Below are 16,764 nucleotides of genomic sequence, written 5' to 3' on the forward strand. Positions count from 1 at the left end.
AACTTGGCTTTTTAGCATCTGATTGCTAATGGCTTTCAGAATTGTAATTTCAGGGCTCAATTCTGAACTAAACTCAAATCTGGTCTTTGGTTACTAAAACTGGCTGATAACATCCAATTTTCATTCTCATCTGGGCAAATGTCTTTAGCTTGCTTAAATATGTCAGTAAAATGAAGACCCTCTATCTGGTTCTTAGGGTTTCTTTTTGCACACTAAGGTCTAGTTTGTAAAATACATGCAGTAAAAATTCAGTTACGTTTAAACTTTCTAACACCAGGCAATATTTAGAAAATGTTGGTCTCTTTGCAGCTGGTCAGTGAATTTTTCTGTGGATTGTTTAAAAACTAACTGCTCAGACTCTGTCCAATTTCCCCTGATTTTATATCCTTTTTGTTCCTGTCAGGTTTTTAGATATCTCGTTCTCACTGCCTTCAGGTGCCATAGTGTGTTTGCTTTTTTGCCTTGGAGGTGAATGATTTGATCCGGTGAGCCATGGAAGGTATTGCCACTCCATTACAGGTTGGTTCCTTCATCATTCTCGATGCTGTGAGGCTTTGTCCATGTGTGACAATGAAACTTTGGTTCATCATTGTCCAGGAATGCATTATTTATTTTTTGCTATTTGAAGCATTTCTTGTATTAGCCTTTACAGACAGGCTAGAAGTGTCCTAAGATTAGGACTTGGTTAGTCTAGTTGTTGCTAAACTGGTCAATATGCTGTTATGATACAGGAGCCATCGTCCCCACTTAATTTGATTCATTGGTGTGAATGGCTATTTGGTCAAATGTTCCCATGCAGGCTGTCACACTCCACACCAATGCTTGTTGTACAATCTTTGTAACTGAGCAATAGTTAAACCCAGAAGCCTTTCCGCCAGTGTTGGCAAGGCAGACTGGGCACATCCCTCTTGGCAGTGTATTTTGAGATGTGTGTGCAGTTGGTATACAGCTGTTTTACTACGTTGTTAGAAAACCTTTTGTTCCAGCAGTGAATGTTGGATTTGCGTAAGCGTAAAGGGCTTCTGGAGCAGAGCTCAATTTACAAGAGTGGCATTCATTTGAAGTAAAATATTTTTAATGGATTTGTCTGCAGAGGTGTGTTTTAGCTAAAACATTATGTAAGGTTTGCTGGGGGGGGGCATCCCGCACAGCTAGTTTAAGAGACCAATTTTTATATTTGTTGCAGAACTGGAAGCATTAGAAATACTTATTTCATTCATACTTTTTGTGAAAGCTGCATTCCAAAAGAATTGGATCCATCAGAGTGACTCTCACACTTTATTGTGAGTGCTTGTGTCAGCTCTTCAGGATGCTGCAGTGACTTCCCATTTTGTGACCACTCCTCAGGCCACACTGCCTTGTGTTCCTTTCTGTACAGTCAAACCATGTCATGCTTGGTGTAAAAGGTATTGTCATTACTCCACCTTAATGTCTCTCACAGCACATCGGGAATTTGCATACAGCTTTTTCCCAGCAGTGTTGCTTCGTAAAGCAAGCGACTCCATTTCAAGAAATGCTTACGAAAAATGCATTAAACTTTCAGTGTGGCATGGGAGCATTCAGAAGTCCTTTACACCATTACCCAGCTCCAATGTGAAAATGACTGAAATGTCATTTAGGTAGACTAATTTAGTAATGAAGGGGTTAAGACCCTAGTAAGGGAAGCTAGAGGTTTACCTGGAGCAGGGGTGGGCCGAGTTGGTCCTGAAGAGCTGCAGTGGGTACAGGTTCATTTCAACCCAATTGCTTAATTAGAAACCAATCCTTGTCCATCTCTCCTTTTAATTTTATGCCTTGTTGCTCTGTAAAGTCTTGTATCGTAGGATATCCTACAAATGACTTGAAGCCTAAAAAGGATAAATTTCAGTCTGTCACGGTTTCTATTAAGCGTTTTATTAAAATCGGTGTATGATGCACACAGATGTAGATGGAGAACTGTTGGCTGCTTTGCTGTTTTACAGCTTGTTAAACAGCTGAATTCACTGTTTTAATGGCTCCTTAAGATTGAAATACTCAATTAAGGGTGGGGAACCTTAACAAGCGAGACCACTAAAATCATCAAAATGCCACTTAAGCAGTAAGTGCTTCATCAGCAATAATTCAGTTCCCTTTAAACTGGGTTGGAATAAAAAACCTGCAGCCACTGCGGCTCTCCAGGAACGACACTGCCCACCCATGAGTAGAGCATACTTGAAATGGCTTGCTGAATTCCATGGTTGGGTTAAAAAAAAAAAAAATAACAAATTGGACCAATCATGATGCAAGTATCCTGAAGTCTTTGTTCAGCATTGCCTTTGTCCTGTTGCATCTTTTAACCCACATGGGACTGCGCTCAGCCAGACAGTAAATTACTTTTTGTAGAATTTGGCATAATCTTGCAGCATCCTCAATGCAGTTTACTTTTTTAATCAGAGTAATTGTTCCCTTTCTGGAGTAATTATACTGATCCAGACCAATGTCTGTCCCTTCTCCTACATAATTATTGTTTCTTGCCTTAAGTATCTTAAGGGGTGAAGTCTAAATGTGTAATTCAACATTGGAATTGGGAAGGTGTGTTTAGTGTTTCAAGCTGGCTACTGGCAGAACATATGCATGAATGTTTATCTGTAGTTTGGGGAATCGGACTTGTTGTACGTACCAGTGGACTTCATATTTCTCCTTTATGAAAATCTCATTTTGAAGAATGTGGCAAACTGTGGTATTATAGATGGATGGATACTGTTAATCCCCAAAGGGAAATTCAAATACTCCAGCAGCAGCAGCATACTGAAACAATAGTGAAACACAATGCAGGGTGGAGACAGGTGTAACAGTCAATAACATTGTATAATGTCCACCCTCCCCGGGTGGAATTGAAGAGTCACATAGTGGGGGGAGGAACAAGCTGCTCATCTGTCTCTTGTTCAGTGGATTCTCCATGAATGACTGGAGCCTGCTTAGCACCCATTGCTCTGCCATGGATGTCAAACTGTCCAGCGCTGTGCCTACAATAGAGCCTGACATCCTCACCAGTTTGCTCAGGTGTGAGGCATCCCTCTATGCTGCCTCCCCAGCACACCATCACGTAGAAGAGGGCACTTGCCACAACCGTCTGAGAAATCTGCAGCATCTTATTGCAGATATTGAAGGATGCCAGCCTTCTAAGGAAGTATAGTGTGTGTGTGTGTGTGTGTGTGTGTATATATATATATATATAGGTATGTTCCTTGACAACTTTTAATGTGTCAAGCTGTGGCTTGAGGTATTAATTGAAAGAATGGCTAAATGTTTGGCCGTATGCCCTTTTTTTTTTGGTGTCTGTTCTTGAAAGATTAGATATGAAGAGACATGGGCATGTAGATTTAGCTGGTTGAGCTGTTGGGGCAGTGGTTCTAAACCAGGAGGCCTTTATCAGGTTTTAAAAAAAAAAAGGCATCCGTGCTGTAGCTTGATAGACAATTGAGCCAGATTTAATTGTCAGTGAACCTCCTTGGCAGTATCTGCTTCGGTTTGTGGCAAAACACAATTCGGCTACTAGTTTGTAATTAGAAAGGGACTGGGCTGCTTGCAATGATACAAAAAAAATGGAAAGGTAAATCACACTGCCACTGAAGTTTTTAGTGCGATTGTAAAGACAATCTCACAAATATGGTATGTCGATCTCACCTGTTACCAGTGGTCACTTTTTAAAGCAGACTCCCGGCCCTTCTGTTGCCACAGCCCTACACTGCTTTGTCTTATTCACTGACTTGAGCATTGTATGTGGGGAGAACACCATCTTTTCAAATGTCACAGTAACAAATGGAAATGCTCCAATGTTGAATTGGGTGGAAAACAAAGTAGTAACTAATTAGGTTTAGAATAAAATGTCTACAGTGTTTGGTATTTTAAATTTTCAGAAATGTATAGTCCAATTTATGCATAATTTTAAAAAGCAACACTTAAGCCAAGTGAGGAGCATTTGTTATATCTGCAGGAACAAATTCTCTGTTTTGTTAATGCCTATTTATACTTTTTTTTAAAAAAAAAAAAAAGCCAATTTAATTCACACACTAAAAGCACTTGCCTTAATTTTCTTCTTTAAAAGCACAGGTAGTGTAAAAGTAGCAGCAGATATGCTTTTGTTAGTAAATATAAGTTAACCCCTTATCAAAACTGCAGAAAAAGTGAAGGAATAATTGTGACCTGTGGGGTTGGGGTCCTCACATTCTTGTGATTCTCCAGAGGACCTTAAAGGAATAAGTGGAGTACCTGTGAGCTGGGGGTGAGTGGCCAAGGTAAGCGGGTTTAAAATCTGTGATACATCTGAGGAAACTTGGTGTTTGGTCAATTGGACGTTTTTCCATATCTTGAAGTGGAGGTTTGATTTCCTTAGCCTAAATTACCCTTTATTGGTGAAAACGCCATCGCCCCAACAGTCTAAAGTATTATGTGGATTTGGTAAAAATGTTATGAGCAGCTCACTAAATTGTTATAGTATACTAAGTGAATAGGTATGTTGGGGTTTTTTTCCCAGCCTGTAAAGTAACTTGACTGCTAGAAGTTTGAACTTTTGTTGTCTGAAACTCTCATTGGTTCCACCCAGTGTGCATGCTCAGCCCAGAACTGTCAATGAGCAGGTTAACTACCATCTTGCATCATCCCTGTGCTCCATTAAAGGTTTCTAGCTAAGCTGAATATCAAACTTTAGCAACTTTCCATGGTCTAGTTTTCATGTCTCTAAACTGGCCTTAATTGTATTTACAAGAATATAGATTCAGGGAAACTTTCCTAGTAGATGTATAAAGAGAATTGAAATCAAATATTTGAAGCTAGTGGAGAGCTTTGTTATCAGCTTATCTAGTTTTGTCCCAATATCTGCATAACTTTTTTAACCCCTTAACCTCCCCTTCAACTATGACTTGGTAGTTGCAGATTCCTACATCCCTTGCTAAGGCATCCATTAAAGGAGTTTCTTCAATATCCACTGGCATTCTTTGATACATGATTTAGTATAACGGACACGTTTGATTTCTGAAGACCTGGTAAAAGTCCCCAATTATGCCTCTTGCCCAAAGATTTTTTGTATATTCCATTTTATACAATATGGTCATTGGTTCAGGGATGTTTGTGCTGCTTTGTAGGCTAGATACACCTGGCGCTTGTTTCCGCTTCACTGTACCTATACTTGAGATTGTGTTTTAAAACAAACCCCTACAATCCTTTATTCTGTTTCTTGCAGGAGGTCTTAAAGTGTCATTTTTTTGTATGTTGATGGCTGTATAGGGGTGCATGTTTGGATACAAGCGTTTCCCTGGGACAGTACCACTACCAGGCTTTAAGGAATCTGCAGTAACCGTCTAAGAACCTGTCTCCATGTAGAGTCTTTTTTATTGTGTTGTCTATGCCAACTGTTTAAAACCTTCACATATGGCAAACAGTTAACATTTAGGGATCTCCTAATGTGTAATGTTCTAGGTCTGACTACACTTGCTGCAAAACCTTACGATCCCTTAAACTTCCCATATCTCAGATTTAAAGGTATTTGTGTTTTTTAATTTCTTTCTTGCTATTCAAGATAGGTATCATATTATTCCTATTTATTGCTTGAGAATTCTTTAATGATATGGTTAAGTATAGTACATCTTGCTATAAATTTGTCCAGTAATGATTGGGCAGCTTTTAAAGACCCCACTTTTAAAGCTGTATTTTTATATATATGTGTGTGTGTGTGTGTGTGTGTGTGTGTGTGTGTGTGTGTGTATATTTATTTATTTTATTTTTTTTTTTTGTTAAATGGTTTTCTGGGCTGGAGCCACTCGTGGTAGCACACCTAAATGAGTAGAGGTGGGATGGAGGTTGTATTTATAATGTACAAATGTAAGCTGAAATGTGAGGACTAGACTGCTGTCATGATCCATTTTAAGTAATTCTTGAACTTTCAAAGGCAGCTGTTGACCTGTATTTAAATGGTGTAGTTTGAAATCTACAGTGGTATAAAATGTTAGTGAGTCCTTGTGCATTATTTGAAAGCATCCGAATGTCAAAGTGCCAAATTCTATACACAGCTGCAGCTTTGGTTAAAATGGGGTGTGTTCAGACTGGGAATGCTGGTTAGGGCTGAGGACCTGCAGCTTCAGGGCCCTCCACTGGGTTCCTAAGTAGATCTCTGCTTAGTTTTCTGTCTGGTTAGACTTCTCCAACACTCTTGCTTACTCTTCTAACCAAAAGACCTGCCCCTATCTGTCTAGTACTGAATTCTTCTTCTGTGGTGTTCAAATATAAATCTTTCCATATATACAGTTTTAATTAAAAATGGATGAGCATTTGAACTTGGATTTTTTTAAAAGCAAGCTCAATGTATCATTACCCTAGTATATTCTAATACAATAGTTTAAAATGAAATGGTTACCCATCAGGTCAGAAAGGGTTGCAAGCTATTAGGACAATTTCTCCTCAACCAGATTTCATCACACATTTAGTGTTCATTAAATGACTAACGGTGTGCTTTTTTCGTAAATGAGAGATTAAGTGTCTTTTAATAAAGTCCTCTGATTTGTGTTTTCAGCCTACTAGATATTTGTAAAACAACGTGCCTAGAAAACAAGCATTTTTGAGAAGGTTTTGCATATTAAGGTCATGGCAGAACACTCTATAGGAGATGATCTAGGACAGCTCGCCAAGCCTCAGTGCCCACTCACATGCAGGTCCAGTCTCCATCTTGCCCACAGGCCCAGTTTAAATGTATCGGTTAACTGAAGCAGGGCCATGTACAGTGCTTCAGTTTAGGATTCAAACTCTGGATGACCAGGCAAACCACTGTTCTGGTGGTTAAAAAAAAAAAAATCTGCCCATTTGACCTTTTGTCAGAAAAGGTGCCTACAAATAAAATGTATTAAAATTAACTAACCACATGGACACTGAATAGGCAAAAACAGATTATAAACAAGTAAAATACAAAAGTTAATCGGACAGAGCAATTGTAATCAAGACAAAAAGCAGTCTTAAATTTAAGTTTAGATTTGAAAAGTGAAAAATGATTCAATATTTCTAAGCTCAGATGGTAATGAGTTCCAAAGCTGGGGAGCAGAGCAATGATGCTGTGCTCCCCTTAGTGGTAAGACTGACGAAGGTGACAGTCAAGTGGATGAAGGAAGAGAATCGAAGGGTATGGGTGGGAATGTGGGTAGTGAGCGAGGGGTGAATAAGATTAATGTTACGCAAGTGGAAATATGCAGAACGGGAGATGTTGTTGTGGGACTGAAAGGATAAAGTACTGTCAAGGTTGTATTGACTTCAAGGTTCCAGCCAGCACAGGTACTTGCTGTCCTCGCCAGTGCCGTTATACTGAGTAGTTTGTCTTCTAGCTTAAATCCTTTGTCCAATATTTTACAACCAACTAGGGGTTCCCTCAACCGGACACTTAGTGTGTCTACTGCTCACGTTGTGAAGTGGGGGGCTGAATGCACCCCAAGGTGATAGTCACTCCTTTAAAAACCCCTCTTAAATGGTGACACAATGGGAAACTTTTATAACCTCCCTTTGCTCGATCAGCTGTTGGCTTGCTGCCGTGCCATGTGATCTGCATCTCTCTCTGCTTCGAACATTCAAAAGCCTGTACAGCAGCTGTCTTATTTCTGGCCCCAGGCATGGTTAAATCTTTTGGCACAGTCTAGACTCATGATGCGAGTTGTGATTTTTAGTTTTATAATTTTAAAGACAATGTGAATCTAAACATCACATTAAAGTTTGAAAATCTGTACCAAACATGTATGCAAGTTTTAAAATAAGCCTGATTTTTAAAGTGTGAAACGTGACATGTCTGGCTGCTGTTTAAACCCCCTGCTTCAGCAAACTTGTTGCGTTATTCATTGCTTTGCCTAAATTTTGTGTAAACGTTCTGGATAGATGTATAGGAGGTTGTAGAACTTGTAAGGTGACAAGTTGGCTTTCATTCTGTGGAAGATGGTGGTCTTCAGGTAGGACAAGGTAAAGTTTAGCTACTTTCAATAAACTCTGGAGTTCTACTTCAGTTCGGAAGGAATCTTCTGGTTACATCAGTTATTACGTACTCTTCTGTATGCTTGCAAAACATGCAAGTAGTACTTATGCCCTCAAGTTCAGATTTTTCGGGGTAGCTGTTCTCAAAAGATCATGATGGTTTATAATGAAACAAGATTATAACAATCGCCTATTTGTTTATAGATGGCTAACGGGTGCTTATAAAGAGTACTTAGTGTTCATTCTCTGGTCTCCTTTATACTAGTGCCAGTATGATGAGACAAATAAATACATCAGACAGTAAACCTACAGTGATACAAGCAGTACACTGAAGTTTTATATCTCGGCATGGTGCATCAGTTTAACCTACAATCCAGTAATCCACAATGCACTTAACATTTTATTTTTAAATGTTCTCCTCACCATACCCCCCACCCTTCCCAAACATAATGGACTAACTAGACCCCCCACCACCCCCAGTTGGAAGAATCCATCAGGCCTCTCCATCCAAGCTGGGAGCTAATTTCCAAATGTAGAAACACACACAAGCAATAGTTTGTTCTGTTAGATGGATCAATACCTCTGTTTGTGAGAGACTGTCTTAAGAGCTGCATCTTGTGCTTTCATCTGTAGCAGACCTGTTATTGCTGTAAGAGCTGTGTGTAAGTGTTAGCAAGTGGCCTGAGGGTGGCTTTTAGTAGAAACACAAATGTCAACCGCAAACTATTAGTGTTTAGTGCAGTTATTAAATGGACTTTATTTGTCCTTTAGGAGGCTAAAAGCCACACTTAAAACGTGCAAATTGCCCAGCTGTCATGCAGCTCCTTTGTGCGACTACAGTCAAGTGAACTAACAAATGTTTAGAGGATACAACTTAATGCATTAGACTAAGCCTACCAAAAATCCATCAGGATGACCGTTTCCATGCTCCAGGAGATGCCATTTCCTATTCTGTGCATGCAGTCGGAGTGCCTGTTGATGCGTCAATTCAGTGTCCTTTAACATAAGAATTAAAGGACTTTTAAACATTTCTTTTGATCATGCCACATTTTGTTTACTGTGTGAAGGATTCTGTAAGTACCCACATAGATGGAATACCTGGTGAGCAACTAAGTGTGTGTTTGTAAAACTTGTCAACTTAACTGAAGTATAGCATTTTATGAAGATTTTCAGTTTGGATTGGAGTGTATTGATTGTGGTCATCCTTTTAATAAGACTTTAATTCTGAGCATATAGGAAGAGGGCTTAGTCAGATTGTGGGTCACTTGATTAAACTTGTGGTTGACAAATCTCATTTTAAGATATTCTTTAAAATCTGAAGTACTATTTGACTTAAGTGGTTCCTGAAGTACAAATTTAACTGTACTGTTGCCTCTCATACATGTGTACAGTAGCTGTCATTTACTTCCATCTTGAATCTTCAGCTTTGAGGCAACTGTCAAGAAGTGTACAAGTACCCAGACTCCATTAATATATCTTTTTTTGTTTATGTGCAGACTTAAACTGAAAACAAGTTCTGATTACTTAAGTACTCATGTTGGAAACCTGCATGGGATTTACTTTCCTCATTTTTGTACTTCAGGGTTTGCCAGGAGTTTCCACTTTATTGCTTCCAGAGCTTTTTCAATTTTGTATTTTTATTTGAAAAATTAAGCCTACTATTTTCAATGGTTATTTTGTCTGCTACATTCAAACCACTTTTCTTTTCCCTCCATTATAGGTGTGCCAATGCTTTCAGTGCAGCCCAAAGGCAAACAGAAGGGGTGCGCTGGCTGTAACAGGAAGATAAAGGATCGGTACTTGCTGAAGGCACTTGATAAATACTGGCATGAAGACTGTCTAAAGTGTGCCTGCTGTGACTGTCGGCTTGGAGAGGTGGGCTCCACACTGTATACGAAGGCAAACCTTATTCTGTGTCGCAGAGATTATTTAAGGTAAGAAAATGCCATCTTACTATTTATCATAATGGTGACAACCAGATTTATATAGGGGTACCAAGAGTGCTTCTGCTTTAAGATTTGGGTTGTGTGCACCTTTTGACTTGAATAAAGACATCACCCCAGTATACAATATCAGTACTTAAATATTTACCCAATCTCTCTAAGCAGGCAAGTGGTGGCTGTGAGGCTAGTGATGTGCGCCGGTAATCTGAAGGTTGCCGGTTCAAATCCATAAATGCCAGAAATGATTCCGCTCAGTTGGGCCCTTGAGCAAGGCCCTTAACCTGCTATTGCTCTGTCCTGGGTATCGCATTAGCCTGCATCCAGCTTGGGGGTGGGTGGCACACTTGGCACTTTAGCCTACTTTATTTCTTTATTAAAAGCTCACTTTTCTGCTTGTGTGATGCTGAGTTGTCACCTGTTGCAGGGCTCTGCTTGGGTTGTAATTTTGGGATGCTGAGATGGCTTGTGGGGTGTCTGGCAAGATTCTCATGGTGATTTGGATGCAAGTATTACAGTATACAGGCAGTGTTGTGGTTAGTGCTTCATTCATATGCTGTTAGACAGGCAGTAAATTTCCAAGTTAACTAATTTAAGGCTCCAAGTCCAGTAACTCTGAGAAATAAGGAGTGATGTCCCTGGCCTTTTATCATTAGTCGCGTGGATTTAAAAAAAACCCTGATCAGACATTTTGTGGTCTAATTGTATTTGGGTTCAAGATTCACATTTAATGTTTTAGTTTGCACTTTATGTGCACAATTTTGTTTTAATTGCTCTTTGTGGATCAAGTAACAAATCAACATCAACTTTGCACTTCTTGGTCTAGTCGAACTGAATTCACATGAATACTAAAGTGGGAAGGTGAAATGTCCCTGAGTGGAGCTCCAAAAGCGCTCTCAGAACAATAGCTAGTCCATTAGCTTTAATCTTTAACCTGCACCTGCTTCTGTGGCATTGTGCCATTTTAGTTGACCGAAGCATCATTGATAGTAAACCGCTTGACATGTCTATGCATTTTGTTCCTGCAAATCAATGAAAGTGATCATATGAAATACCTTGTTTTTGCTCTCCGACTCTGCCTTAAAATCCCTGAAGGCTAAAAAAACAATCCTGGCACACCTTTAAATCTCCATTTCTCCATCACTGTCTTTTTTTTTTTGTTTTGTACATGTGCTGATCAGCACAAGCAGCCTGCTGTCCCATCCCCTGCCTTGACATAGCTCAGCTTGGGCAAAAAACTCTCCAGCTCAAGCCAATGCTTTATCTGCGTGTGAGGTTCCTGGAGTTGTACAGGGTAAATAATGCAGTATATTTGGAATACATGCATTTCATTTGTGTTCCATGTCTACAAAGATCTGGGTAAGTATAGGATGAAAGGAAATGTGAGGTAAGACGTATCTTTGATCGGTGGTACAGAGTTCTGAGCAGATGTCGGCCACCGCACCAACTGTGGTCATCACTACTCTTGTGAAAATAATGGAGATAAATGCCATCAACTCAAAGGGAGAGAGAGGCAAGTTCATTGTACCACATGAAGTAAAACTGAGCAATAAGTGTTAACTTTTACAGGTAGCCAAAATTTACAGTGTTAGACTTAAATGTGTGTGTTATAGTAATAGCAGCAGCTCAATACTCGGTGTGTTCTTGAATGGTGCAGAAGAACTGCTGCCTTAACCCAAAAAGGTACTTGGTTTGAATCTCGACACTCCAACTTCCTGTCAATTGACATTTGAGCTTGGGTTTTTAACTCATTGACTGCAACATGTAATTTTTTTTTCCCTTTGGAATAAAAGTTCATGTGCTTTGATATTTGGACTAAAGTCTTCACACATTATTCACTTATTCACTTCTAGTCATTGGTAAAATGGGGGGGTAAGAGTCTGCTTTAGGTATGTGTTCAGCATTTCTCACATTTCCTTTCATCATACATACCCAGATCTGTTTAGACATGAAATGCATGTATTCCAAATGTACTGTGTTTATCCTACACAACTCCAGGCGCCACACATACACAGATCTTTGGCTTGTGCTTAGGGACCCTTTTGCCCCCAAGGTAAGCATCAAAGCAGGGGATAGGACAGCAGGCTGCTTGTACTGATCAGCACATTTATTAAACCAGATACTGATATGGGGAGATGCGAAGGGATTTAAGGAGGGCTTCAGGGATTCTAGTGTTTAATCTGCAGCAATGTGCCTTCAATGACATGGAGCACTGATTAGTTAATGGGTTCATTCAGTTCTACATTTGTGGATGTGTTCTTTTTAGTTACTTTGAGCAGACTGGAATTGAAACATTTCATTGTGGTTTTCCAAGCCAAAAGAGCATATTCAGACCTGGCCAGTTCAAGGATTGTAGTTGGCTTGTTGCCTTTAGCATAGTGTTTTTTTTTTTTGCTTTTTTTTTTCTCCCTGAACCCCATTAAATTTCTACCAGGGTAGACATTGGTTCCCCATGGCCAGACTGAAGTAAAATTCATAGATTTCAGTAATTCTGTTAAAATCAATGATTTCAAAGAAATGACTGGTGGGAGAAGACTACATTCAGTGCTGAACACAAGTTTGTGATCTCTGACAGCTTCTGTTAAAACTGTCAAACTGCCTTTCTTTGCTATTGGTGTGCAATTGGATGAAGAGTAGAATGGTCTGCAAATTTTTAGAAATGAGTTTCTAAATTATGGTAGGCAGTCTGACCTACTCACTAATGCATTTAATTTTAAGTAGTGTAGAGTCAGTAGTGGATACTGGAAATCCAAGTTCCTTTGGATGCTATTCACTTACCTACTTTGTAGATTTTACATTCCTGATTTAGGAAATGGGGTCTTCTGATTTGGCTTAATATATCCCTCTATTTTTTCATCCCCTCCCATTGCTTGATTCATTCCAGTTTCAGGATTGGCAGCTCATTGAGAAAAGGGTATTAAACCTACTGTGGTCTATGGCCAGCTTGTCATCCCGGCCAATACCCCCAGGCTGCCAGATGGAGCCCTCCCTGCAGCATGGAGGTGCACAAAAGACCAGCAGGGAATCTTGGACAATGGAGTTTTCATCCACAGCCCTGCTGGATATCCCAGGGGCAGCTAGATGGAGCTGCAGGGAGGAGCAATGAATATCATTTGCCCTATGCCCCAGAAGTACTTCCGAGTCACATAGACAAGGGGAATGACGTGCTTCTGGGCTGAAAGTTTTGATCTGACCTGGAAGTGCTAAGAAGTCCCATGGACGGAGGGTTAAGAAGCACTTCCGGGTCACAAACTATAAAAGGACTGTGGGAGCTCCCAGATGCTGTGCTGAGCTGAGTGGCAGGGTGGCAACTCATCTGGGAGTGGTGAATTTATTGTAGTGGTGGTTGGTTTTATTGTACGAGTATTGTGGAGGAGAGGGTGCTTTGTGCACTGTTGCATGAGAATAAAGTCAACATTTGGCCTTATCTGGTGTCTGGAGTCTTGGACAGGGGTTCAAGGGAGTGATACTGCCCCTTATCTGTCACACTACACAAGCAGTATACCATCTCAATCCCAGGTCACTAAACTGCAACTAGAAGTTTATAAAAGCAAGTATTGCTAATAAACCTTTTAACAGACTTCAAATTTAATAGCTAGAACAACAAGGATGGACTTTTAAACATTAAAGCCCTTAATATTTAACACTTCTCGGTGTTGAGACAATATTGGGAGGAGCTGCTGAGCACCAGACAGAGTAATGGGAAATCCTAATCACTACAAAGTATTTTAAATAAAGTTGATTTTGTTTGAATATACTGTCAAGCTTGAGTCACAAAGATGTTGCACAGGAGAGTAGAGAAGGATTTCAGAGGAGTAAACTTTATTGTACTGGCAGATACAAACAAGACCCTTACAGAGGCAGTCTGCGCTCACATAAAAACAGCTGTCAAACGTGACTGCTCAGCCCCCGAGTCAAGACCAAAAAGTCTTCCTAAGTGGGTACAGCAGCGACCAGAGCAGAGGGGGGAGAGGTCAGGAGAGTGACATTATGGCGGGCACGGCTGTCTTAAATGTTCAAAGCTCTCGCACGGCCATCCTGCACAGCGGGGAAGAGTAAGTTTCCCATTAACTGTTTTTAAGGAGTTTCTGAAGAGCAGTGGTGGTCACGATACATTTATAAAGTTGAGAGAGTAAAGTAAACCAACCTTTTGGCGTTTTGGAGTGAATTTACAGATCTTCTGGAGAAGGTAGTGGATGATTGTACAATCTAACCAGTTTGGTTAAATGCCAGGGTGTACATTGCTCAGACACAATGGTCATGTGCAATGTCCTGCTTGTCCATATTAAATTTTAAAGAACTCCCGGCTTGCGAAATATTGAAAAGTGCAGCTGATTAGCAGCCCCATGGTCTTTGCTTAAAATCCCAGCATAGTCCCTAGCTGGTTTTTCCATGTTTCTCACATTGGGACACTCCAGGAAGATGTTCCTACCTTCCACATTCCAAATGTACACAAGTTGGAATGCTGATAGGCCCAGGTCAGCCTCTACCTGGGGTTGGTTCAGACTCTTAAGGTGCATCAAACTTGAAGAATCTCCACAGAAAATGGATGGACAACAGTGTGATAGGTTTGTGATGAAAAAATGTTTCCTGACTTTGACGTTTTGTGTTCTAAAGGTTTCTCCTGGCTTTTTAATTGGGCACAGCCTAAACAGACCTAGAGATGACGGGTTTGAGTAAACAGTCGCTTAGGGACCTTTGCCTTACCGGACCACCGTTTCATCCTCTTCCAGGATCTTATGAATGTCATTTAAAACCTTTGACCTTCTAAACTGATTTGTGTGTATCTGCTATAAACCACCCCAATGAACCTAAAGTAAACTCTTTGAAGAGCAAGATTACAACCATGTGAATGCAAATTGCCTCATTAGCAAGGAATTAGGATCTAGGATTGTACCCTCATTAACAAAGCATCCATGTGCCAAGAATGGCATACAGGAGATACTGAGCAGAACTCTTATGATGCACTGTTTTAGCTTTTTTTTTTTTTTTAGGCTCTTTGGGACCACTGGGAACTGTGCAGCTTGCAGCAAACTGATCCCGGCTTTTGAAATGGTGATGAGAGCTAGAGAGAATGTTTACCATTTGGACTGTTTTGCCTGTCAGCTTTGTAATCAAAGGTAGGTGTACACATTTTGAATTCCTAAACCCCATTTTTTGCTAATTTCATTGCTAAAAATTCCACACCCCCTCCCCAGTAAGTCTGGGAGCAGTAAATTTCCTCAGTTTTACTAGATAAGGGGTGTAAAGCATTGGACTGAAATCCCCACAATACACCAAAACCTATTTAAGGCAGATTATCAAATATTCAAACTGCCTTCAGCAGGGAGCACACTGGGACAAGTTGGATTTGAGTGCAATGCTTGCCAAGCACCTCTTACAAACTCAGTCTTGCTATTATGGACAAACCTTTGTTCAATGGGCAATATCCTATGTCTTAGACTTGCTTCTCTTACTGGTGAAATTAGATTAGTTCCTTTATTACAATTTACTGTTCTGGAAGTGAAGTTGAGCTTGTTCAGAAAATGTTTTTGCAACATTCTATAGCAGTGGTGGGCAATGTTGGTCCTGGAGGGCTGCCGTGGCTACAGGTTTTCCTTCCAACCCCACTGCTTAATTAGAAACCCATCCTTAGCAGTCTTGCACCTTATCTAATTTTGTGGCTTGTTTGTCTGCAATGTAAGTGGCTTATCATATTCTCCCCCCACCCACAAGGATATCTAAATGATTTGAAGCCTAAAACAGAATTTTCAGTCTAACTTTTTCTATTACATGTTCTATTAAATCACTGTATGATGAGCACACAGACGTAAATGAAAAGTTAGATGGAGATCTGCTGGCTACTTTGTTTTAATGGCTCCTTAATTTTAAAATGACAATGAATGCAGCAGTTTAAGATCGAAATAAGCAATTGAGGGTGGGGAACCTTAACAAGACCACTAAAATAAGCAAAATGTCACTTAAGCAATAAGTGTTTCATCAATTTTTATTAAGAAACTGAGTTGGAACAAAAACCTGTAGCCACTGCAGCTCTCCAGGACCGACCTTGCCCACCCATGTTCTATACCTTTTTATTGATCAGTTAGCCTGACTCTGCTTTATTTTGCAGCACACTTCCTCCCTTGGATAGGATTTTCAGCATTCTTTTTAAATCTTCCTTACAGGTTTTGCGTAGGAGACAAATTTTTCCTGAAGAACAACATGATTCTTTGTCAGATGGACTATGAGGAAGGACAGCTGAATGGAAGCTTTGAAACACAAGTTCAGTAGCTGCTGTCCCACCTGCTGAAGCTCCATGCTGATGGATGGATGTTCTGCTGCACTTCACATTGGAGAGCGTCTGTCTGCTTGCTTGCAATACTTTTTCAATCCTTTTATTGGTGCAGAGAGACTGTATTGTAAATGTTCATTTTTTGGCATTTTAGCCGCTCCTTACCCCCTCCCCAAACACTGAGCAGTTAGATGTACAGTTGTGCCTGCTTAGCTGAGCACTCCGTTGCCTGTATGGTTTTTGTGATTTTTAGTTTTTTCCCTTTGCAGAGGGTTGCTGGGAGGGTCTGTACAGTCTGTTTTCTGTATATATAAACGGGAACATTTATTTTATGAAAATGTAATGCAATTTTATTACTAGTGTGAAATTAAAGATTCTTAAATGTTTGAAGCTTTTTGTCTTAATGATCGATTACTAACTTATGCATAATTGCATTGCCTTCTAGTAATTAAGAGGCTTTATATTGAAGTATTTAGAGTCTTGAAGGTGAATTCTGGAAATATTAGCAGATGGAGGAATACTCCATTCAATTTTTTGTTTACCCTGTTTGTAGTAAAGGCCAATTAACATTTTAATGTTTTCATAACCGGGTGT

General features: G+C 40.0%; 1 protein-coding gene across 5 annotated transcripts in view; it reads left to right on the plus strand.

Moving 5' to 3' along the window:
- lmo1 (LIM domain only 1) overlaps positions 1 to 16,560 on the plus strand; it is a 53,884-nt gene extending 37,324 nt beyond the window's left edge. For 4 of the 5 annotated variants that reach the window (XM_039748445.1, XM_039748437.1, XM_039748454.1 and 1 more), the window contains exons 2-4: positions 9,680 to 9,893; positions 14,894 to 15,019; positions 16,064 to 16,560. In XM_039748445.1, the coding sequence (XP_039604379.1) occupies positions 9,688 to 9,893; positions 14,894 to 15,019; positions 16,064 to 16,169 (438 nt within the window). In that variant the 5' untranslated portion in view covers positions 9,680 to 9,687 and the 3' untranslated portion in view covers positions 16,170 to 16,560. Of the gene's footprint in view, positions 1 to 473; positions 520 to 9,679; positions 9,894 to 14,893; positions 15,020 to 16,063 lie in introns of those variants that run through there. The other variant, XM_039748470.1, reaches the window with a different exon arrangement.
- Positions 16,561 to 16,764: the final 204 nt, after the last annotated feature.

Source organism: Polypterus senegalus, chromosome 1, assembly GCF_016835505.1.
Source record: "Polypterus senegalus isolate Bchr_013 chromosome 1, ASM1683550v1, whole genome shotgun sequence".
NCBI lineage: Eukaryota > Metazoa > Chordata > Cladistia > Polypteriformes > Polypteridae > Polypterus > Polypterus senegalus.